A 27057-nucleotide genomic window follows, 5' to 3' on the forward strand; every position below is an offset into this window, starting at 1 on the left:
GATAGTTAAATATTCACGGTTTGGCTCTTGGGATCGAACACTAAAGATTATATCCTTAAAAACGTTTTTGATTAGTTGGGTTTCAACAATTTGTTTTTGCAAGTGACCGCATCATAATAATTTCATTGCAAGATTCACCGGTCAATTTTTATGTACTAGCTACTACTACGTGCTAGGAAACACCGTAGAGCTCCTTTTTACTTTCGCGAAACTGAAAAAAGAATACATTTTTTCAAAAACCGTATATCCTACAGAAAAAATTCTTGAACCAGAAGATGCACGAGATTTGGGGCGTGTCGTGGTTATGAGCAGCAATTGAAAATTGAGAGCTACAATTTTTTCATTTACCACCTTGTGGAAATGTTTTAAATTCGATAGTTCAATGCGCCTAGCTTCAGTGGCATTACTATAGCATAAGATAAAACATTGTAGCATGTCGTACTCTATTCAGATGAAAAAGGACGTTCCTTTCGTATAGCAAAAAAGAACCAACAATAAAAAACACAACAACAATGTGAAAAAACGGCATGTACCAATATGTCAATAAAAGTATTTTGACATTTTCTCAACGCCATCGTGTCAGCGTCTACCTCACCAAAACATTTAAAAATAATAATATATATCCTTTTGTGTGATTCACAAAATGTACGGTTTCGAATGTCCCCATGATAGACATCGTTTTGGACACTCTGTATACTCTAAATAAATAGTTAAGAAAGCGTTTGAAAATCAAAATCAGGAATACTTATAGATGGAAAACTTTTGAATAATATTAGGTACATTTATCATACCATTATTATTGGCACCAGCTTGGAAGTATTACAGCTACTGATAAATGTGGTAACAGAAGTCAGCATCGAATATGGTTTAAATTAAATAAAACCAATATATGGTAATTATCAAATACCCGTACCAGATGGCCATCTCATAACAGATCGACCAAAAAGTTAATAAATATACTTATAGGGGCACACACACAATTGAACAGAACAGATCGGTATTTATTAAAAGGGCTTCACTCTTCGGTTTCTTACATTACAAACAAAAATAAGGGTAAATAACTAAAAGTTCAGATTTTCACTTATATATATTAACCATATCTTTATCAAATGTAATATTTACAAACTACCCACTACTATGTATACCGAAAAATGACAATTAAACTTTAATTAATGTTGTGAGAATTTAAGTTTAATAACAAAGAGGTATTTAAATGTAATTGATGGTCAAGCCATACATTAGAATGTCTCATTTTGTTAATCTCCATGGCTAGCAATAAATTTAATGTTCTACTTTTTCTGGCTGTGTATAAAACATCAAAATTGTCGTCAAAAACGGGTTTTTCCGTGTTTAAATGTGTAACATAATTGGAATCTAGACTAATGTTTTTAAACCCTCTTTTATGTTCGTTAATGCGTTTCTTGAAGGATCTACCTGTTTGTCCAATATAAATTTTAGGACATGATCCGCATTTCAACCTGTAAACACCTGATTTCTCAGGTTTAGATTTGATAATTTCTAGTACAAAAATATCTATTAGCAAGCCAGTTATTACAAAGTATACCGACCACCAATTTTACAACAGGTTCATAAACTTAACAGACACAATATTTTCTAAAAGTGAATTTGAATTTCTGGAAAAAGGTTTCAACTTTAACTTACAGCACTCGAACATTAATAGAGAATTAGACTGTTTAGGGATCGACTATCAATTAGCAATTAAGGACATTAACGATTCTAATTTAAACAAGCATGTATTAACGAATACAATAAATTCTCAATTAATAGATAACAACAAACACCAAGAAATTTCTCAATTGTCACTAGTAAAAACTATCAAAAACAAAGCTTCTGAAAATAACATAATATTTACACGTGTAGATAAAGGGAAGACAGTCATAGATATCGATCTCCCAGAATATATTTCAAAAACCAACAATTTTCTTAAACCAGAACTTTTTCAATGTATCAAACACGATCCTACCGAGTTATATCAAAGACAAGTCAAGAAAGTAATTACTAACTCCACACTGTTTAGTATTTATTAACAATTATAAATCCACAATCGCCGCAATTATATTCTAACCCAGCACTATTGTCTTTGGATGTACAAAACTTATTTCCCAGTATTCCTAATATGGATGTGATAGATTTAGTCGATTTCCCCCTTACTTGGAGACAGGTTAACCCATTGGTGAAACAAGATTTATTAGATTGCTTAATAGTATCTTTAGACCAAAATTATTTTAAATTTAATGGACAGATTTACACGTTAGCCGAGATTTTTATGAATAATTTGGAAAATATCATACAAGAACATTACTTAAGTAAAAGTTTTCTATGGTGGTATAGACACGTGGATGATGTCTTTGCTTGTTTTGTTGAAACGGACAGACAATTAAATTCTTTTTTAAATGACATTAACTCATTACATAATCGTATAAAATTCACTATCGATATTGAACAGGATAATTCTATTCATTTTTTAGACTTAACTATTACGAAAACGCCAAATTAGATTTTTCATTTACCATAAACCTTCACACATGGACACAGTCATACATAACAGCTCAAATCACCCTTATACACACATTTCCGCATTTCACTCTTTTATACACAAACTTCTTAATACGCCACTCTGAACAGGAAATTACAACAAAGAACTTAATATCATTAAACAAATTGCACTGAGCAACGGCTACAATCCGTACATTATCGATAAAATTATATATAAAAACAAATCCAGACAACAGTAAACTCTATTTATCCGAATCCTAATACAGAACACGAACAATATAAAACAATTACATACATAGTAAAACCCAGTGAAAATGTTTTGAAAACATTTGTCAAAATATATTTTAAAAATATCTTTCAGAACTAACAACATAATAGGAAAATTTTTAAAAAACAATAAAACGAAGTGTCCAAAATCTCAAAAATCAGGTGTCTACAGGTTGAAATGCGGATCTTGTCCTAAAATTTATATTGGACAAACAGGTAGATCCTTTAAGAAACGAATTAACGAACATAAAAGAGCGTTTAAAAACAATAGTCTAGATCAATTAGATTTAAATACCTCTCCATTATTAAACTTAAATTCTCACAACACTCATTAAGGTTTTTATATTAGTAGCAGGTAGTTTGTAAATATTACGTTTGATAAAGATACGGTGTTATCCAAACATTTGTCATGGGAACATATATAATTTCGTGAGAATCTGAAATTTTAGTTCTTATTTATTTTGTTAAATGGATTTTCATCAAGTAAAAATCACCTCAATTCAATAATAAGACTCCTTGGACCTTGACACAAGCAACCATCAGAAGATTAAACACGTTCGAGATTTGAGAGAAATAAATATAAATATAAAGCAAATACTTGGCAAAATTTGAAGGAATGCACAGAGACAGCGATTTCATGATGTTTGTGTTGTGGTTTCGGTGCAAAGTTTAGATTTTGATAAAACTCGATACTTACCATTTACGTCATACAGCAAAAAATTGCCGAATCATAGAGATTTTAGAAGCTGAATCCGTAAATTATCTGGATCACCTCAAATTGGACAGATACAAATTTCAGAGGTACTTTGCCGCGTTTTAGACAAATGCAAGATTCAAACCTTTCACTTAAACAACCTAATGGTACTACAAAAACATTTCGATTACTCTAGTTTCAGAATAGCAGACTACTAGACATGTGACAGCTTTAATATCTTATATTATTATGTATTAAACATTTTTTTATTAAAGTTAGTGGAGCACAACCACGAGAATAGGGAAGGTCACCACATGTTCAAAGACAAGTATCAAGTAGTTATTTGGCACCGAAGCTATATAATATGCGTCCGCGTAAAATTGCTACTATAAATATATTAAAAAAATTTAAGACAGCCGTCGATAATAGTAGAAAAACTAAAAATATAAATTTGCGCTTTTTTTTAATGTGCGTATCTATTGATTTGGAGAGCATCTTAATGTGTGTTTTCTTCGAATATTTAAACCGTTTAAATTATATTTATTTTGCTGATTTTGATTTCCACAAATTGTTTTACTTTGTATGCCCTTTTAATTTTATGCGCATACATGGAAAACTCCACTCACAGCATCTATGTATTGTGAATTGATTGTGAATACACCCTATATAAAGTGTACTTCACATCTCGTCGAACTTCAAAGTTACGGGACACTTAGGTAAATATTAAAATTTGTACTGCTAGCTGCAATTAAAATTATATTTTTTCAAATATCTTGGGACCCCTGTATTATAGACGAAACCTTAAACTCTCTCTCGACACAGTTTACGATACTGTTCTTATCAAATTATCACGTCTTAAAAGTTTTTCATATTTCGCCAATAATTCATCCACAAACGACGTACCCTGTATATAATTCCAACAATGTTCGAAATAGAGGATATAGCCCTGGATCTCCTTAGTTTGCCGGTATCCGAATTTTTCCAATGGAGTAAATGGTTTTCAAAAAACTACTTGTATTCAGAATCCGTGCAATACGTGGTAATATTAAATGACGTCATCGCGTCCAGATTGAGGGTGAGAAATAGTGATTTTCATTTGGATTATTTCAAATATCTCGAACAGCGTATGTGATAGACGAAAACCGTAAATACAAAAATTGTAGCCCTTGATACGGCCTATAATACTGTTCAAACTTATTAGCTATTGTTCGTAGGAATTTTGATTTACGGTTAATAATTTTGCTCTCTAAAAGAACAATTTTCAAGGTGATTTAGATTTTCACCATAACTAAAACACCTTGTATATAATCGAAAAAATGCGTGAAACAAAAGTTATAGCGCCGGGTCTCCCAAGTGTTACGGATGTAAAATTTTTCCGATTAGATTAATGGTTTTGGAGGAAAAGCTGTTTTTCTAATGTCCAACATAAGCACAAAAAAAATTCAAAATTAAAAAAAAATACTTCGCGTTATTTTATTGTTCTCAATTTAAAGAGTCTAAATGCGGGTCCAGACTTCAACTTCTCTCCCAAGTCTGAAGTCGGTAACTGCAAATTTGGAGTACTTATTATGTTTTTTAATATTGCACGGAATATCGCGAACACCCTGTACAAAACTTAAAAACGGTAAATACAAAAGTTTCAGCTGCCTATATGGCCTATATCGTCATGTAAAACAAACTGACATCTAAAATACAGATTTGAAATTATTGCCAATTTTCAATAATAGGGGGATCCATTTTTCAGTTTTTTTTTGAATTTGCGGCGCACCCTGTATATTTTTGCGTCTTCTGGTTCAAGAATTTTTTCGGTCTTGTAAACGGTTTTTGAAAAATGGCCTTTTTTGTAGACCTTTTTTAATTTTTTTAAAGTACTTCCCGACCCCCAGCCCCCCTATTTTCAATAGGTTCCGTCTCAGGGTAAAACTGCATGTATGTGCCAAATATGAAGTCGATTGCTTCAAATTTTAGACACTTATCGTGTTTCATAGCAAGGTCCAAAAAACAGTCGAAAATCGCGAAAAAAATATGGATACCGGCGTCGGATCAGGGCCATTTATTTTAAGGTTATGGTTATGGAGGGTTAAAAAGAAGGCAAATTTCTATTCATGCATAAAACAAAAAATAAAAATAAAAAAATATTTCGTTAAAAGATTTTTTTAATGGAATTTGAAAGCGCAAAGCTAGATATTCTGTGATTGGCTAATTTGAGGATATTTACTAAGCAGATGTATATGGGAATCAGCTTTTAGTCATGGTCTTCTTAATTTTAGGTATTTTATACTGAAAATTAAAACGAGTTCCACAGATAGGAATGCAATGCGCAAGTCATTTTTTCAGTACTGTACTTTTCGTCATTTATTTTTTCTTCTTCATTTTTAATAAAAATGCAATAATAAAATAAATAATAAAAAATAAAATAATTAAAAGGAATATATAACATTATGAAAATAAGGATTTAAGGATTCTTAAAAAAACTTCAAAATTATTTTGTACAAATATATGCAACTATTTGCTCAATGGAAAAAAAGCTTTGTTCTGCTTAGATTTTTATTGGGAAAAACCAGAAGTTAAGTGTTTAAAATAACGAAAAATTCAAAAGATTTACAGAACCGATTTGTATGATGACGTAAAGAATTATGCTACAAAAACAGGGCGTCAATTTTTGGTTTCAATCAAGTATAATGTAAACATTTATTATAACCGACCATGTGCTGAAGTGTTCCGTTATTGACTGCGACCTCGGTAAACTATTAAAAAATATATCGACCATTTATATACAGCTATTTGAAAAAACAATTTCGATTTTTCAATAGATAGATAATCTATTAAAACCAGACCCAATTTATTATTTTGAATTCTTTGTGTGAAGTTTTATGCGAAATGAGATATGCAAAACATAATACATTACAATAATTACAAAAATGTGGCGATATTGCTTTTACGAAAATACTTGTTTTTCTTTTCTAATGCTAATTTTAGATAATATAGATTTTTTTTTATTCTAAAAAAAATTATGACAATGAAATTGTAATTCGAATTGTAATGAATAATTACTTATTTACATTATGGTTTTCCATAGATTAATTAATTAATTAAAAATAATTCGTTTTTAAGAATATTAAATTATGAGCTTGTTTTTTTTACATTATTGAAACGCCTATATTTTTCTCAATCTCAGTTGCAAATTAGCCTCTTTTTTTAAGATTTCAGTGGCCTTGCAAAGTTGCTGTAGACACTCGTACGGTGTTCTGTATGTCTTATTCTGGATTCAACTTCAAAATAAATCCAAAATAGCAAGTCCATGGGAGGGCGTTATTACCACAATAATAATAATAATAATAATAATAGTAATATTAATAATAATAATAATTCCCTCAGGGGCTCACAATTTGTGAGTAAGGGTGTGGCAATCCCGAGGTGCCCTAGCTGGATCCCACTTTGCTTCACTTCCTTCTACTATTCTTGGGTGGGGTCCCTTCCTCTTTTGCCTTTCCTATCGGTCTCTCTTGACCAACTCTTGTTTTTTTCCGTCCCCGACGCTATTAGGCAACGAGGGCTAGGGGTCTTTCTTTTCACGCTAAATTAAAAAACCTTATGATGACCTGGCGATGGACATGGAAAACCTTGAATAAAATTCATGACGGAACAACATAATATAAATTCGATTACGGTGCAGGGGGACTCGGAAACCCCAGTGCGCGCCCAGGTTGGTTGTAAAGCGGTCCAGTCTGGTGTGACAGAATGCGACCGCGACTCCGAGGGTGGAACTCAGGCTCTCTGGAGTTTTGATGCTACTGGGTTAATGGCACGGGAGAGAAGCTATAGCTGGTCCGGTGTGAAGGATCCTTTTGCAAAAAGAAGTCTGATAGGAAGATCCCCAACGCGGGCCAATACCAAGAACACGGAAAATCCAGCCAAAAGGCCTAGAGAGGAACCCTCGCCAAAACAGGAAGAGACAAAAAATAAGGAGGGACTCGCAATCAAAAAACTTATCGATATGGATGTACAGGTTACAAAGTTGATGAGTGTCATCCAGACAAATATAAATACTAAAAAGGAGATCAAAGATTCGGTAGTAAGATTAAGCAGCATAGCTAGCAGGTTAAAAGGCAGAGAAATACAGATGTGGCTGGGAAAAGGCGGAAGTAGTAAGAGGAGTGAAACAGAGAAGAACTCGGCAGCAACACAAACAAGCAATGAACATAATATGGCAGACACAGAAACGCAAACTGTATACATGAAAGTATTGACAGAGGAGAAAGAAGCAGAACTCATAAGGGAGTCTCTGAGGGCAATAGAATCCTTAGATGATCTTTTGAGAGCAGTAAAGAAGACCTGGCCCGAGGCGGCATACAAAAATGTAAAAATCGAAGTGGGAAACCCCCTATCAAAAAGTTCTGGAGGTGACCTGGCGATATACTCCGAAGTCCCTGAAATGACTAAAGGTATCAGTAGGATTTTTAAGGAGAGATATCCCGAACTCACGTTGTTGGGAGATCCAAAAGAGACTACTGAAGTAGCATACCTCACTACCTCAGTAAAAATTGTTAGAATGGCAACAAGCGAACGTACTGTATTCAGGCTCTGTCCAATGAGGAATTGTACAAGATTCTGGTAGGCCTTAGAGAGACGGCAATCAAATTGGGAACGAATAATACGGATGCCAATACCCGACAGGTATGAAACTGAAATGGTCAGAAAGCTGCTCGAAGTGGCATTCATCGACACAAAGATAGGGATAAGCCTGCACGTGCCGAAACAAGAAATCAACAGGAATGCGATTAACACTACAAAAAAAATTAACCAAGACAATGACACAGATGTTCTAATTGTTAAGGCAGGGAATAAAACATATGCTGAGCTACTGAGGGAAATGAAGACCAAAATTAGCCCTAAGGAACTAAATATAGATATAAAGCAAGTAAAAGAGACTAAAAATGGTGAAGTTCTATTAATCATGAAAAGCAACAAGGCGAATACCGAGTTATTACGTACGCAAATAGAAGCTAAAATATCAAACGCTGAAGCTCGAACTGCAAGAGAACAGAAGACGATACTTCATGTGTACGCATAGACGCCGCAACTAGCACTGAGGAACTAAAAGTGGCACTGCAGATCTACACCGACGGAGTTGAAGGGGATATAGAGGTGAAGTCTATGAGACCATATTCTAGAGGCTCTCAGGCTGCAACAGTAGCAGTGAACCCAAAGGTTTCAGAAATCCTACGAAAAGCGGATAGGATCAAGATTGGATGGAGCTCTTGTAGTATTAAGGAGCGCATACCAGTCCTACAATGTTACAAATGCCTTCAACATGGGCATACTATCAAAACGTGCAAAGGGCCAAATCATGCGAAATTGTCTTACAGATGTGGAGATGAAGGACACAAAGCTGCAGGATGCAAAAACGAGCCAACATGCTATGACTGTGGAGGAAAGGGACACCGAACAGGGAACATAAAATGCCCTGTCTACGGCAACCTTTTGAAGCAGAAAAGACAAAACTAACAAAAATGATGCAACATCTAACACAACCAGTGACAACAGACAGGAGTAGGAGGGAACATTACCAGGGCCAACACGAGGACATCAAGATTATGCAAGGAAATGTTGATAGAGTCTCAAAGGCGGTGGATATGTTATATAAGATGGCCGAAGAACATGGGGCGGATATTGTCTGGTAGCAGAGCCAAACCGGAAGAAATTGAAAGGTGGGGAAATGGATTCACGACCAAAATATGGACGCAGCGATTTATGTCCCAGAAGGCCAGATCAAGATCCTGCAACATGGTGCAGGGGTTGGTTTCCTATGGGTGGAGACACCACATGTTATAATCTATAGCTGCTACATATCTGGTGATATGTAGCAGCTATAGATTATAACATGTGGTGTCTCATAACCTCAGCGAAGATATGAAAAAACAAAAGAAAGAGATGGTCATTGGAGGAGACTTCAACGCTAAATCCTTTCTGTGGAGCCCTAAACCAGAAGATAGGAGAGGGGAATTACTATCAAAATGGTTGGCTGAAGAAAACCTCATTATACACAATAGAGGCAGTGTACCAACCTTTATCAGGGGAAGCAGTGAGTCATATATTGACATAATATTTAGCACCCAAAAGATAGCCAGACAGGTCATAAATTGGAAAGTCCTTGAAGAAGAAAACCTGAGTCTCCATCAGCATATCCTGTATACAATCACTGGAAGCAATTGGACCGAGCTCCAGAAACCCAATACAGCACAGCGCTGGGTAATAAATAAAGAAAGGCTTACCGATCTGTCTCTTCAAGTAGGCAGACAACTCAGAAATGACCATAACAATCTGAGATCAGCAGAGCATTTTACGGACTTAGCAACAAATGCGTGCGATAAGACCTTTGTAAGGAAACGCAGCAGAGCAAGAAGACCGGTGTACTGGTGGACAGCAGAAGTGGCAGAAGCGAGGAAAAAATGCATTGAAAGTAAGAGAAAGATGGTCCGAGCGAACAAACGTAGCGATGAATCAGTCAAGAGATTATGCCATGATAAATATAAAACAGATAGAGCCCAACTCAAAAGAGCAATTTCTGAGGCAAAAAAAACTGCATGGAAGAAAGTGATCGAGGAAGTAGACAAAGACATATGGGGAAGAGGGTACAAGATTGTTACCAACAAAATAAAATATCCACCATTAAATTGTCAGATGAAAAGCAATTACAAATTGCTAAGTCACTTTTTCCGACTCGACCACTTCAAAAGTGGAACAAGGTAACAGTTCAACCTAGGGACATACCTCTGTTTACTGTCGAAGAACTAAGAACTGCAGTTGGAAAAATAAAGGATAGCAAAGCCCCTGGACCGGACAATCTCCCTCCTAAAATTATAAAGACAATTGCGAAGGATTATATTGAGGAGTGCACAGACCTCATGAACAAAATATTGCTGAGGGGAGAATTTCCTAGAATATGGAAATTGGCGCGACTTATCCTTATAGAGAAACCAGGTCAGGATAAGAAGTATAGACCCATATACTTAATCAATGTAGCTGGTAAGCTACTGGAACATTTGCTGGTAAAACGTCTCAAGGAAGAAATTGAAAGGACTGGCGGACTGGCAGAAGAAAAGCATGGGTTTCGGGAAAAGAGATCAACTATCAGCGCTTTGAGAATGGTACGAGAAAAGGTAGACGACGTAAACCAGACACCGTGGGGAAGGAGGAAGTTATGTGCTCTTGTCACGGTAGACGTCGAAAATGCCTTCAACACGGCACCATGGTGTGGTATATTGGAAGAGCTTCGAAATCGTAACATAGCCCCTTATCTGTATAACATCATAGCAAGCTACTTCGAAGATAGGCGTTTAAGCATAGGTGAGGCAGCGCAAATGGACGTCACATGCGGGGTCCCGCAGGGATCAGTAATAGGTCCAACCCTATGGAATGTGTATTACAACGGTGTATTCCGAATTCCTGTTCCAAATGGTATTACCCTTGTCGTATATGCTGACGATCTGGGTATCTTAGCAGAAGTAAAAAAAGCCGAGATGATGGAAACAGTAGCCAACAATGTCTTGCCTTTACAATGTCACAGAATGGATGAAATCTAAAAACCTGAAATTAGCCACCTTGCTGGAAGGAATGTTAAAAACATTTCAGTCACAGTGGAAAACACAACAGTTCAGAGTCAGAAAGTAGTCAGATATCTAGGTATAAAACTCGATAGAAACATGTCCATGGGGGCCCACATCAGAGCCGTAACAGAAAAGGCCGGCCAACAAGGCCTTGAACAACATCAGTTGCCTTCTACCAAAAGTGAATGGGCCTCGTGAAAACACCAGGAGGATATTATACTCAGTAGTGACTTCAATACTACTATATGGCGCCTCAATATGGGAGCAAGCAGTTGAGAAGAAAGTCTATAAAAGGATTCTGAGTAGTGTTCAAAGGAGGGTAGCCATAAGAGTCTCCGAAGCATACAGAACAACTTCCAATAAGGCACTTATGGTGATAGCTAGGATCCCACCTATTAATCTACTAGTTAAGTGCAGAGCCCGTATAGAGAAAGATGGACCAGACGCTAAAACGGAAGCACAAAACACGGTGATGTTATGCTGGCAAGAGGAATGGGACATAGATGATGGTACAGCGGAATGGAGTAAAAAGCTAATTCCAAATATAAGACCCTGGTTTGAGAGACGACACGGTGAAGTAGATTTCTTTCTTACACAAATACTCACCGGGCACGGGTGCTTTGAAGCCTACTTCAAACGTTTCAATTTGGCCGAAACCGAGGAGTGCCTTTATTGCATAAACGTGGATACGGTTGAACACACTCTAGTTTTCTGCCCAAGATGGAACATACAGCGGAATATAGCAGAGCAAATACTCGGTCACATAAGCCCAGACAACCTAGTAGAAAAAATGTTAGTGTCACCGACAAATTGGGACCACGTCTGCAAAATGGCAAAGCAAATACTTTCTGCCAAGAAGATAGAACGGCTAAATCTTATACAAGCTCGCTGAACCTTAGTCAATAGGAGACCGAAAGATCATAGGGAAGATCATAGGGCGCGAGAGAACATCACGCGCGTCCCGACGACACTCCACCTGAAGTAATGCTGACGCAGTTCCAGATGGAGGGCACACTGTTTTGTCGTCAAGAGAGGAAGTGTGAGTACGCTCACACTGGGTTTACACGGTCGGCTGTTGCCAACCCGTTGTCGCCAAGGGGACACACCATCCATCCCCAGGGTGTCTTGAGACGCCCAAAACGGGCTGAGGAAGATTCGCCTTATAACCTCTCATACAAAAAATAATAATAATAATAGTAATAATAATAATAACAATAATAATAATAATTGTAAAAAATTGTAAAAAAATTACACAATTATTCAGAAGAAAATCAAACATCTGGCACAGTCAGATACTGCAGTCCAAAATTTAGTATAAAATAATCAGACAGAGAAGCAGACAATACTTGTAGTGGGGGTGGGAGGGAATTAAGGATCAGAAAGTATATAAGAAAGGTTTAATTGTGGAAATCCTTCCGAAATCTAATTTTTGTTTGTAGACTGTATGGCACATTAGTTGATTTTGTAATGATTCTGAATCACAAGGCGTGAAGTTTATATCGATGAACACCATATGCATATTACCGATACTATCGATAATATGATACTTATCTATATCAGTGTCCAGTGAGAATTTCTTTAAATTAATTTTAGATTACTGTATGCAATTTTTAATTTGCTTGTAACGTGCTCTCTAAACTTTAGCCAAGAAGCTAGAGTAGGTTCTAAACTTAGGCAAGTGCTACAAAAGGCAAAACAGATATTTATAGAGAATTTTACGTTGCTTTTAATTTTTTCAATTTGATCGTAGGAGGAATCCTCTTAATTCTTGTCCTGGGTTCTGCATTATTAAGACAATTATGGAAAACTTTTTGTTTGTTTTTCATAACATTAAGTTTTTTCAGTTCTCGTGAAATATATATGTAAGGAACTTTCAATAAGTTATTAAATAAAAAAGGTTCTGTATCTCCCAAACAAAAAGGGCTACGAAAATTTCGTTTGCAAAACCTTGCGTTTTCCAAGAATAAAAACCGCCCCTATTTCTCTTTCAGTAGTGTCAGGCAAATAATTTATTTTTATAAAATTAGAAACGAGCTACAGTGAAAGTAACTGTAGGACAATATTTATAGTCCATAGAGTTAGGGTTTCCGTAGAAATAAAAACACAATCAATTAATTATAAATTATTATCACAGTCAAAAACCTGATATTAGCTCTGAAATGCACGGGACAAGAAGCTGTATTCTACCCGATACTGAAATTTTATTTGCATTGCAAATTAGGTCTCAATTTTTTACCTTGCCTGGAATTTTAAAGTTACTTATATAGGATGTGTCGGATTTAAAATGAATACTTCCCAATATATGGCTATCTAAATAAAAAAAATAGAAATTTAAATTTTAAACACGACTTGCTGCGAATCCACAAACAAGGCATAATAATTTTATCATTTCCAGATCGTAGATTGTAAAGATCAATATTCCCAGAAAGTAACGTATTTTTCTTTCATGAATAAATGCTGGTCATTTAGTTCACTTGGAATTATAGGACATTTTCCTTTTGACCGTATAGAAAGAAGCAGTCCTTTTGAACCCTGGCCCGAGGTCACCTGATATTACGTCACTCGATTTTCATCATTGGAGAGCGAACAAGAATTTATAAAAAGTTTATAAAATAAGTCCCAGCAATTGAGAATAACTGAGAATAAGGCAAGTCTGTTAGTAAATTATCATCTCAGAACTTGGACGAGCAACCAGACAGAATCTTAAAAGAAATAAAAAATGTATTCGAATAAATGGAGGATTAGTCGAGTCAGATGACATTTGGTAAATTGTTTTAATTATTATCTTAAATTTAATCACTTACTTACTAAAAAATTATTGTTTTCTTAAAATAATTATAATTATAATAATTTTTATTATATTAATTACCTTATTAAATTGACCACATTGCATGACAGAGTAATTTATGAAATCAAAATATAGAAGTAGAAGTTGAAAATAACGCAGTTCCAAAAAGTTAATTTGAAGAATTTTCTTTCGCAATTTAACACTTGTAAAGCGTGGTGAGTAACCCCCATATAAAATACTATATTTCAGGTATGAATAAACATATGCAATATAATCGTAAAACATTTATGGGAACCAAATTTCCAAATCTCAGCATCACGTAGCAATAGGTGTCAAATTATTTTTAAAATATGGTATATTTCAGTGGCCTACCTCTGGTGAGATTCAAAATAAACTAATAGAAATTTGACTACACTACCCTGACGTAATACACTTATTATAAAGTCTCATTTAAAGGCTTATTTAAGTCCTTGCAAAATTTTCAGCTTTAATTAATAATCCTTTATATACATGTTGAAAGTACAATATTTTGGTTTTGGTGTTTTAATATATTTTAGAAGACATTCAGCTGTTACGTTATATGCCTATAATATTCCAGTCTAGACGCAAATTTTTATCCGTGGAGTTTTTATTTATATCTTTCATATACGTGTATAGTAAAATCCACCTCAGCTGATTAGGTTTTCACCGCATTGACGTCGTTAGATTTTATTAAATGAAGTTGACGCCTGTGCCGAAAATATATTATTGTACGGCAATATAGGTAGTCTAAACATTTAAGATTTCTTCAACAATCAGATCAAATCAATGAATTCTCCATATTTGGGTTATCTGGTTCCCGATGTTTCTTTTAGAATACTAGTTACAGAGATGTGTACATGGTAGTCAAAGAAAGCGTAAAAGTTATAAGAAAAATTGTTAGGATGCGCAAATTCAAATTATTTTAAAGTGGTGGCTTTTAAAATTCTTCAAATTTCTGATTAATAATAATACATGCCTAAACCTAGCGGTTTTCCACAATCTTAATTTTTCTAAAAAAAATACTCACACATTTTCATACTTAATTGATAATTGATTTTAACGATGACGAAAAACATATATGCAACGCAATTTAATTTAAATATTACAGGGTGTTCAAAATAAACAAATATATTTGGATCATTTGAAACTGAAAAACCTCGATTTTCTTAAATATAGATTATTATTTTTTCTGAAAACTCTTACCAAAGGCTACAACCTTTATTAAATATGTCATATACCTAACGTTTCCAATATTTACCCTTCTTTCTGTCTGAGACTATTGCTAGAATATTAGTTGACCTGACAACTGAGTACACAAATTCAGTAAATTTATACAATACAATACGGTAATTGTGTATTATTATTAATAAAAGTGTTGAAGAATTTTAAAAGAAATTCAAAATAAAATTTTAAAATAAGGTGTTTCGTTTAAAAAAAAAAGTATGCTTAATTCGTCATGCTTTTTTGAGCCACCACTTTAATAATATATTACGCAACAAGTACGGTAAACGGCATTTGAGTCACGTGCGGGAACATCCCGGAAATGTCCGCACGCTAGATAAGTGTATTACTAGGTATTTTACAGAAGGGAGTAGAAAAAATAATTTCAAATTGTGCCTCCTAACAATCTTCTGTATTTAGCATTTTCTTATAACTTTTGAAACCAATGAGATAATGAACTTTTTCTATTCCCGTCTGGAAAATACCTAATTACACACCGAAATAAAGTACGGGCAGCTCCACTTTACCACCTCAGTTTCGTTTCCCACGGATCCGAACCACTTCGGAAATCGGATGTTTTCGGAGATTTTACCGCACGGTTTGAATTTTGACGTTTATCAATTCTGACGGTCATGTCAGTGAGTGTATTCTTGTTGTTTTGCCAAAAGGTATCCAAAATCTAACAGTCGTAGAAAAAATATAGTGTGCAAAACTTTTGGTAAATTTTGAAGTCACTCTTTTATTAAACACTCGCTCCGCTCGTGCCAAATAAACTCGTTATTCAAATCCGTTTACCACGCTTATTGCATTATGGTTACTATGGTTTGAATTTCGACGTTTGTCAATTCTGATGGTCATGTCAGTGAATGTATTCGTGTTGTTTTGCGAAAATGTACCCAAAAACTAACGGTCGTAGAAAAAGTATAGTATGCAACACGTTCTGTACACTTTTTAACTCACTCGTTTATTAAAATCATTAATATACTATGGTTTACTCAGCCTGCATCTAAATTGATATCTCGTTTTCACTTCGAAAATATTGTTCACATGTGTCAACAACTTACAAAAAGTATCGACATTTGCTGGCCACTGTGCACTTTTCTTATTCGGTTGGGCTCTAAAATATAATTTTTCTCTAACCACTAATCACTGTTTTGTTAAATTGTATAAGAGAGCAGTTTTACAGTGTATCTTTCTATTAAAGCTGTGAAAAAAAAATTACCAAAAACGGCAAAAACCCTTGCATATTTTTCCTACCTATTTTTGACTCTTAGAAAACGTATGGGAAATGATAGAAAAAGGTCACCTTCATTAGAATAGTATATTATGCAAAAGTGTGGTAAACGGGATTTGACTCATGAGTTTATTTGACACGAGCGGAGCGAGTTTTTAATAAACGAGTGAGTTAAAAAGTTTACCGAACGTGTTGCATACTATACTTTTTCTACGACCGTTAGTTTTTCGGTACATTTTTGCAAAACAACACGAATACATTCACTGACATGACCGTCAGAATTGACAAACGCCAAAATTCAAACAGTGCTGTAAAATAAATCTCCGAAAACATCCGATTGCTCCCAAACCCATGCGGTAAAATCCGGGAAATGTCCAAAGTGGCTCGGATTCGTGGGAAACGAAACTGACGTGGTAAAGTGACGCTTCTCGCACGCTAGATCGGTGGGTAATTAGGTATTTTACAGACGGGAGTAGAAAAAGATAATTAACTGGATATAAAAAGGCACAACGGGATAGTCAAGAGGAAAGTGAGAGAAGATGCTGATCCTTTGGGAGTTTTGCAACACGCAGATTTAATTAGGCGTATAATCTAGGACGCTTATAATGTGATTAGTGTTTTAACCCTAGAAGAACTGCATAAAAAAGTACTGACAAACTTAAACATTAGTTATGCCAAACAGTCGTTGCGTACTTTTTTGAAGAAAATGGATTTTCTGTAATAAACGATTAATAAACGTCACGACAGTAGCGATAGTGACGATTTTTTAAGTGACTGATACTGAATTATTATAATATTAAATATTTTGTATATTAATAATGATACTATGTAGAAATGTAATAAAATAGAACGTAATAAGTTGTTACTTTGTACTAATTTTTTTATGTATATGTTTCAATAAATACTCGGCGAAAAGGATCGAAAACATACTTATATCCCGCTTGTTAGAGTAGGTAGATAAATACCTACGATGGTTGTGAGTATGGGTAAGGGTCTGCTCGGCAGCGTGTTCTTATAGAAAAGGTTTGGAGTAATAAACAGTAGGCAAAGTTAATCACGGAGTCGGTTATACAAGCACTATATTTCTGGTCGAAGTATATAAAGGTACTCTTGTTTCGGCAATCTAACCCTGACGGGTTACGATCTATTTGCATTTTAAAAATTCATGACAGCTGTCTCGGCAACACCGTGCTTCGTTTATTCTTAGTTTAGAAAATTAGTTTAAAAATTGGAAATCCCTGTAAACATAACAAGTAAATAACCAAAGAATCTGATTTTGACCACTACAATTTTATTTTCTGTAAAACTGATATAAAAGAACCACTATTTTTTTTTAGTCCAGCGTGGATAATTTAATTTGGGTAGCTTCAGCGCATTACGTGTCTAAATACAAAATTTATGGAGAATAAATCAAAACTTCTTAGTTACATCGGAGTTTGTGAAAAACAAGCAAGTTTCTGAAATAGATGTCAAAATTTCTGAAGAATAAGTCAGCATTTCTGAAAAAGAAGGTAGAATTTCTAACAGATAAGTACCAAATTTTTTTAAATAAGTCTCTCGTAAGATATATACAGGGTGATAGATAAGGAATGGCCAATATCTAAACAGAGGGATTAGACAAAATATTGTTATTGAACTCGGCCATACAGGGCGTTCAAAGTTCAATTTTTTTCATTAACTGAAATTTTTACAGTATAATAATAATACTTGGGAGGTTTAGGTTTTATGACATGAAAAATGCGAACTTGAAACTTATTTGGACGTTGCTCCTAGATGGCACCAGTTTTTCCGTATTTAGATAAATCAAATCGTATTTTTGTATCCGTCAAGTTATGGTTGAAACAATATGACAAGAATGTTTAATTTATAACTCTGCAATAGGATAGAACAATAGCAATTTTTGTATTAGTAGTTTAAAAATAACTTCAAAACAATTATAATTTCATAATACTTGTATGCTTAGTACCTCCAGTATGGAGTCTGCTTAATGAATTGCCCTGTATACTATCCCATACTGATTTGTTTTATAGAAATTCCGACTATATTCTGAAAGTATGACTAAAGTCAGACATTCCGATTTATTTTCTGTCACACCATTTAAACAATTTTGTTTAATGTCACCCTTCTACCTTAAAGATACGGAAAAATAGTGAAGATTTTCTCATGTTTTATTAATAAATTAGCTTCTGCTAAACATATAACTTTTGATTCGGTTCAGTCTACCCTGTAGATCACAGATAACTCTTGAGTGCCTCAATAAAATTGAAAATTACGTTTCTAGAATTGATAGTTTTTAGGAAAAGTTCAACAACGAATATTCTGGATCTTCAACAGGTGTAACAATGAAAGCAGCCTGCCCATAAATTAGACAAAAAATGATTTGCTTTCGGGGTGACCTTTTAATGCCCACGCTGATATGAACCTTGCCAACATTTCACTCGAAGCCTATATGCAAGATAAGCAACCGCAAAATTAAATGGAAAGATGCCTAGAGCGCTTTAGTGTCGTATTGAGGAAAAATAATACAATTTTATAAATTAATTAGATCAAACATGCAGCGTGTTCCCCAGAAGGTCCCAACAATAATCTAATGTAAGACAATTTCAATTGCATCCTAGGACAAATAATATACATTAACGCAAAGTTGAACTTACTTAAAGCCACTTTATGGTCATCGGTAATAACTTCCCTCCTAAAATTTTCTAGACGAGCGAGAGAAATCTCTTTCCTACTGAGAGATTTTTTCCTCTCAACTTTTTTCTTAAACAGAGGCATTTTCAACACACTAATAGGGGCCACGAGCGCACCCAAACCGCGCCTTTTTAGCTTTTCAAAACCGCACTCCGCGGACGAACATCGTCAACAATTAACAGTAATTTAATAAAAAAAAATTCCAAATGTCCAAATTAATACGGAACGTGTTAATATAAGGCACGTGTCCCAAATTTTTCGTTAAACATCCTTCGCGGAGTCTAAAAATACCGACGTTATACCAATTCGAACTGGAAATCTGGTGTAACCGAGTGAAGCGCGCAAACTTTTCAGAAATACGGCTGAAAATCCACTGAAAATGCGAGCGGACTGAATATTTTCAGGAAAGGCGGGCATCAGTTTCCTATAGATTCCTTACATTTTTCCACTCATACGCGCCCTCTATGAATAACTTGTTCTACAAATTTAGTTTACTTAGAGAATGTATATTTATTATTTGACGAATGGGTTTGCGAATAAATTTAAGAGATTGTAGATTATTCTATGCATGCTCAATTTTTCAGTGTGATTGTATAAGAAATTTTTATACCAGATAGATGCATAATATTCTGAAGCCACCAAAATTGAAATTCGAGTGGTGGACTAAAAGATATTTTCGAATGAATAAATGTTTTAATTTAACTATTTCCTTACTTGCACATTTGCACGAAATTATACAAAGGTTGCTGCGTTCAAAATGAGTTTACTCGCAATTTACTTGTCTTCTCTACAGGCCGTCTCAAGTTTGAATTTGAATTTATTTGCTTTATAAAAAAAATAAGCTGATTTACTTCAAGGAAGGACATTAAGGAAACTTAACTATGCAATGCAGACATACCCAAACTAAAATATCAACATAAAGTGATATATCGCTTTTTTTCGATTTTCTATTGTTATTTTCCTCAAAAACAAGCAACAATGATATAAAAATACTACTGATAAAATAAGCATAGTTCTTTATATCGAATCTATTGATAGTATTTGTTCAAAAATTGAGAATCTCTGTAGATAAAACAGGTGAATACGGAAGAAACTGATTTTGAGCGATACAACTATTTCTTGTTTTTTTAATTTAATTTGGCTACCTTTTGGGAATTACGCGTCTAAATGTACAGTCCTTATCTTATTTAGTTGGCCCGGTACTTTAACAGGTTAAAAGTCTTCAAAAATACCATATCGGAAAATTTATGTTATATATAAAATAAAGGTTTTCCAAATTTCTGGGTTAATGCAGAATTTCTGGAAAATAAGTAATAATTTCTGAAAAATAGGTCAGAATTTCTGGAAAATTAGTCAAAATTTCTGAAATCGAAGTTAAAATTTCTGAAAAATTAGTGATGATTTCTGAGTAAAGTTAAGATTTCTGAAAAATAAATCCAAAATTTCTGACAGAAGTTTCTCGTAAGGGTCAGTGCCAATCGAAATTGGTGATAAATGACAAATATTCAAAGTGCAAATTTGACCTATAATTTTCTCTTAATTGGATTTTTTTTATAATATAATAACAAAACTTGGCAGTTTAAGTTTTTTGACTTGACAACAATGAACTTGTAACTTATTTAAACGTTGCACCTAGAGAGCGCTAGTTTCGCCGAATTTAAATAAATCGAATTATTTGTTTTTATGCCTCAAGATATTGTTGAATACGTGATGAAAATCTAAAAGAAGGTTTAATTTATTATAACTAAGATAGAGCTCTTTCGGTCGACTAACTCTCTCGATTGTTGACCTATTTGTATTTGAAAAGTTCAGGGTATTTTTTCTCATTTCAATTTATAAATACTTAAATGATGGAAAAGTAAGGTAGCTATGAAAACCAATATTTAACAATGGCAAGTCGTGTAATAGAAGTAAAAAAACCTTAAAATCAAATGTTATTTTGGTGTCTAGTATCTCCGAAGATTGCCCATTCTTTATTACGCACTCGGTATACCTAATGTTTCGATTGGTGCGGTCCCTTATGAAACACATATATCATTAAGTCTCATTTAAGGTCAGAAATTCTAATCTATTCTCCAGAACTTCTTTTTCAGAAATTCTAATTGATTAATCAAATATTTTCTTTATTAAATTAAAATCTATATTCTATTTTTCAGCACATTCGTAAAAAACGCGAGTTGGGATGAAAAATTCAACTAATTAAATAGTAAGGCAAGTGATTTTCTTAGGGGCACTGGTTTTTCGAAAAGTTACGCAAAATTATTATTTATGATATTCTTGTCATTCGCTGCTGCACTTATTTCGCCAATGAAAACTGCTGCAATACATATATGTATTATTTAATTGTTTCTATGATGATGTACCATTTGGAAATTTTAATTAAAAAATACCATTGACTTTATATTTGAAGTTGGATATTTTCACGAGATTAAGGGCATAATCAATTTAAATTAATGTTTTATTCCAACTAATAATGTTTTTCCTTTACTATAGTTTATAATTTTTGCATGCATGGGGAAATTATTGCTCACACGTATATTTACAATATGATGCAGGACCGACTGAATTAATTATTGCTGCATTTTCAATCCCCGGCCTTGATTAAAGTAAACCCACAATGACGTCGTAAACCATGTAATGCTAGAAATTAATACAGTCTAACTGTTGAAGGAAAAATTATCAGGATTAATTCCTCGGAAAATTTTATAGGTGCGGCAATGCCCTAGTGAATCGAGCAAGGACATCGAGGCGAGGTGTGGAAATCGATTAAGGCTGAATTAGGATTTTTCCGGTTTTATCAAGATTTTACCAGCACTACGGGGTGTTTCCTGTTCCGAAATTGTTAAACCGCTTTTCCAGATCTCTGTAGCAGTAAAATACTGCGTGGTTAGTTGTATACTCACTAGCAAGAAGCTAAAGAGTATGCGTGTGATGAATTTTTTGAGGAATGTTCATGTAACGCGCTTTAAGTCAACTCAACTTAACTCTCTAGAGGGTTAGACGTTAATGTCAGTACTATTCAAAACATAAATATTTATAGGAAATAAAGAAACGTGATAATGTGTTTTTTTTTGCGTGTATATATACGGTTTACTTATATGGGGCCATTCTGCTCATACATATCGTGTATTTTCTTTACAGAGGAGATTGGTGAGAGTATTGTCGGGAATAGGATGTGCCGATGACGTAAGACCGTATTTAATTGGCCTCCGTATTCTGACGTTGCCAAGTCATTTATTGTGTCTTAGTTACGTGAAGAAGAATGCTAAGCTCAATACCACAAATACTAAAATCCACGAGCATAACACCCCTGGTACAACTGATATAAGATTGCCTTTTGCAAGCAGGTACTTACATAACTATTACAGTCCTGTCTTATATAATAAATTACCCAACAAATTAAGGGATTTAAGTTTGAATGCGTTTATAGCGAAGTTAAAAAAAATTCTACTTGAAAGGGCTTTCTACAATATACAACAATATCTCGAGTTTGATTTTAGAAATATGAAGTTTGGGTAGATAAGGTAGTGTTTGTGGTTGGGATTGGCATATTGTTATTTAAATTTTGTAGGCTTCGTTTTTATTAATTTGTTTTATACATTCTTGTGTTATATGCTTTTGATTAGTTGTAGTTGCTTCTTTATTAGTATTATAATATGTGATGCATAGACTGTGATATCTTTTGATATCTTATAATTTATAGTTGACGTGTGAAAATAATTGTTTTATTGTAAATTTCACGAAATAAATTTGAATTTGCATAAATACATAACCTTAAAAATATTGAAAAAAATACGCTTGTGGCAGAACACAATCATTTTAAACCAAATAAAATTTCAAATATGTACATAAACATAAAATTTTTCGTTATTAGGGGTTAGTTTAAAATTTAGTAAAAAATATGCAAAGTTGCTAAATGATTGATAATTATTCATTTCTATTAAAATAATCTGTAGCAAGCCCAAAATGAAACAAATATCTAACTGTAACACTTTCAATATCCCAACCTCCAGCTATACCACAATTAAAATTACATCACGGCTGGCATGCTGAATAAAATGATAACATACCCCTGGCTTGTTGGATGTTCATCATTATTCAATTATACAACAAAACATCAGAACTAAATGTCCTGAAACAGACTCACTTACCTGTTGCTGCTGCTTATAATGTTTTCATTTCATTACACTGACAAAAATATTTATGTAAACAAATTCCACGTTTTTTAACTAACTTTAACGTTATTATCGATTTCACGTAAGTGTACCCTATCAATAATTTCTTCTGCTTTCTTATGGACTTCTAGAGTTATTTTGTAATGGTATTTGGGAAATCATAACTTTTGGGATTATACAGGCTGCCGATTCTACGGTATCGACATCAACTATGGAATTTATTTTATTATTAACTAGTTAAGGTTATGAGACTAGTCACTGAACAATCAGCATATTAAGAAAGGCCCGCCAAATAGATATTACGCTAACTGTCATATTTGCAAAAAAAAATATTCATACAAGAATTAGGTGTAATGAAATTTCTTGATGTTACAGTAGAATTACACGGGGTGTCTTTTGGTACAGTATGAGTACCAAAATTAGTAAATACCTATATATCTTTTTTTAACGGCACACCCCGTATATTATACCTTAAGTAGAATGCACATCTAACCATATATAGAGTGATTGTGGGATTATATGATTTTTTCTCATTTTTTGCGCATTCTAATTAAAAAATAATATTTGGTGTGAGGGGGCTAAACAGTGGTATCTAAAGAAATTTTAATTTGATCAGAAATCAAATCGAAGGTGAAATAAATATGGTTTCTCAGCAAGAAGTGTTCCATATCATTTTGTCTAGTTTCTAATAAATTAAGTGAGAATTACAATACAACCATTTTTAAAAATTAATTAAAAGAAAATAAATTGAGAGGAAATTACTTACACAATCAACCTGGTGCTGTAGGCAAGGTATACTATCTGCATTGCGGAAAATGGAGGATATTTTATTTATAAAAATTAATTCACTTTCTGCATATTCGTCCTTTAAATCTTTCTAAATGCAAAATCAAATGATTTCTTTCCTAAAAGTATTTGTTTAAGTCGATATTATTATATTTTTGTGCTAGATGTTGTGTCTCACCCCGTGTTTGTGTTTTTCGTTCCCGAATAATGAAACACCATATTACTCTTATGCTCGTCTCTCTCGCCCACGACCGACTCCCCGCGTAATCGTCAACGTCGGTACAGAACCTTCCGTATCGTTCGTCCGTGAGACAGCCGTTACGTTCCAGGCAACATACCTTTATTTTATGTAATATAATTCGCGTACACTACACTAAATAAATCATTTTTTTGTATTTTTTAAATTGTGTGTAAAAAAAGATGTTCTGTTCACGTTCTCCTTAATAAATTTACAAATTTCGAAATTTATACAATTTAAAAGGATACCTGGTTTAGCACTAAACTAGAAAATCACCAAAATTGAAGCTTAAGTTTTGTTACAATTAAATTTAGAAAATTTAGTATACAGGAGGTTCTTAAAATTTATTTTTTATTTTTCAACCGTTTTTGTAGGAATGAGAGAAAATAATGACTTATTTAACAAACAAGAATTAACAAACATAATTACCGATAATTATAAAAAACTGTTTAAAAACAAAATAAAAGGAACACAATTGCCGATATAACCCAAAGTACCCAAGTGATACTCTGCCTAGACAAATGAATAGCCACAACAATGAAAATTTAATGTTTGGATTATCATCACTTCATTTATGCATTCGTGTGTTTGAATGTTTACTACTACACTACAATGTTTACTGCACATTTAATATCTATTGTCAATTGAAAAGTGGCATGTTAGAACTGAAGAAAACAAAATCATTTTGGCATATTCAGTTATAATTTCTTTTTACAGTCGATAAACCAAAACCCGGATACGGATCAACAAATGACGGCAACACAAGTAGAATATTTTTTAGGAATCGACATAAACTTAATCAACAATTTTTCAAAAATGATTAGGATAATTAACTCGGCGTATAATGTAAATACTAAAAAATTAAAAATTCTTCCGAATCAAACGTTCGATTTATGTTTAGGATATTATGGTTGGTATTATATGACAACCACCGTATATAAATTATTGGTTTATTGGTTAACACGTAATCCTTATTTAGCCTTGGGCCAAGTCGACAGCTGCAAATTTCGGACACTATCGTGTTTCATAACAATGTTAAAAAAAAAATGGACGTCGAGGTCTAATCAAAACCATTTTTACTGGTTTATGTGTCTTGTGGGCTGTTTAAAACGAACCAAATCTGAACGTCGTAGCTCAAACGATTCAATAGTTATGGCGATTTAATGTCCCATCGACAGAGAAACGGAGAACAGAAAATTAAAAAAAAAATGTTTTCGACGGTGACCATTTTTGTAGCATTGAGGGTCTCCTTTTCGCACAGTATTAGCATTAAGATAACAGACCAATAGGGAAGTACACAACCCTTTCAGTAGGAGTGGGAGAGAATTAAGGACAAGGAAGCATCTAAGTAAAGATAGAATCAGTTGGAAACGAAAATGTATGCGTTTTAGTCACCAAGTAAGGCAAGTTTTAAATTCATTTCTCACGGTCTATAGCGTCAGAAAATAGTATATTATGCAATAAGTGCGGTAAACGGCATTTGACTCACGAGTTTATTTGACACGAGCGGAGCGAGTGTTTAATAAACGAGTGAGTTAAAAAGTTTACCGAACGTGTTGCATACTATACTTTTTCTACAACCGTTAGTTTTTGAATACATTTTCGTAAAACAACACGAATACATTCACTGCCATGACTGACAGAATTGACAAACGTCAAAATTCAAAGCGTGGGAAATATCTCCGAAACCATCCAATTACTTCCAAATCCGTGCGGTAAAATCCCGCGCGCTATATCGGTGGGTAATTAGATATTTTACAGACGGGAATAGAAAAAACCTATTAAAGAGACATCGAATAAACATTTTTACACTTTATGAACTTTTGGCACACGATGTTTCTCTACATTATCTAGACAAGGCATGAAAAAGCTGTTACAATGATTAAACTATAATAGGGTATTGCAAACATTTTTTTAGTATCCTGTGAGAAACAGTCACGACTTCCATAAATTGGTTTTAGATTACTATACGCAACTTTTAACTTGCTTTTAACTTGCTCTCTAGCCGAGAATTTAGAGCAAATCGTAAGCTTTTACAACTACTGATTATGTAAAATATCAAAATTATCGTTAAACTTAGTTTAGTTAGAATCCGAACTTTTATTTTTATACGAACTGACTCAAAAAATTACAGGGACGATATCCAAGACTTGTACGACAATAGCGATCTCAACAATATTTCGATGTTAATAAAACAGAGGTAGACTTATCACACTCTTACTCGGAACAAAACACTATCTACTGTATTCCAGTCTAAAGTTTCTGCGCCAAAAGGAATTTCTTTTTCCTCATATTTTGTACGGTTAAGAAGCACTTCTTCGTGCATTGTAGTTTAAGTTCGATTTTTAGGTTATTTACTTTCAGTTTTATTCCTTAAATTTTATCGTAACTTCAATATTATCGGAAATACATATTTGGTTGATTTTACGTTTTAATGCGTTTATCATCTGATTTTAAATTGTAATTTTCGATACAATGGGAACTGTAGGTAGGTGTTAAGTTAAATGATTTTTTTTTACGTTCAAAACACGCGTGCAAATTTTAATCATTTTATTGTTTCACTTATTTAATATACACTGGTATGGTCTGTTCATAGATATAAGAAAGTGACTAATTGATACGAATTAAGGAAAGACCCGGGCAAGCTGTAAGAACGAAATATGGCCGAATAGGTCCGTACTTTGCTTAAAATTTAATTATTTGGAGTTTTGTTAGGAAAGATACTAAACAATATTTATTTATTTATGCATAATTCGCACACGATTCAACACGCGCTGTATTACACACGAAATAAAAATGATTATTAATAAACTTA

At 33.7% G+C, this 27057-nt stretch overlaps 1 protein-coding gene across 1 annotated transcript in view; it reads right to left on the bottom strand.

Moving 5' to 3' along the window:
- Positions 1-19391, bottom strand: part of LOC132701463 (sodium/potassium-transporting ATPase subunit alpha-like) — an 87671-nt gene extending 68280 nt beyond the window's left edge. The window contains exon 1 of the mRNA XM_060669399.1: positions 19007-19391. Coding sequence (XP_060525382.1) covers positions 19007-19127 — 121 coding nt within the window. The 5' untranslated portion in view covers positions 19128-19391. The remainder of the gene's footprint in view (positions 1-19006) is intronic.
- Between the last annotated feature and the right edge of the window lie 7666 nt (positions 19392-27057).

This window comes from Cylas formicarius, unplaced genomic scaffold, assembly GCF_029955315.1.
Source record: "Cylas formicarius isolate icCylForm1 unplaced genomic scaffold, icCylForm1.1 PGA_scaffold_4__25_contigs__length_36172078, whole genome shotgun sequence".
In the NCBI taxonomy this organism is placed as follows: Eukaryota; Metazoa; Arthropoda; class Insecta; order Coleoptera; family Brentidae; genus Cylas; species Cylas formicarius.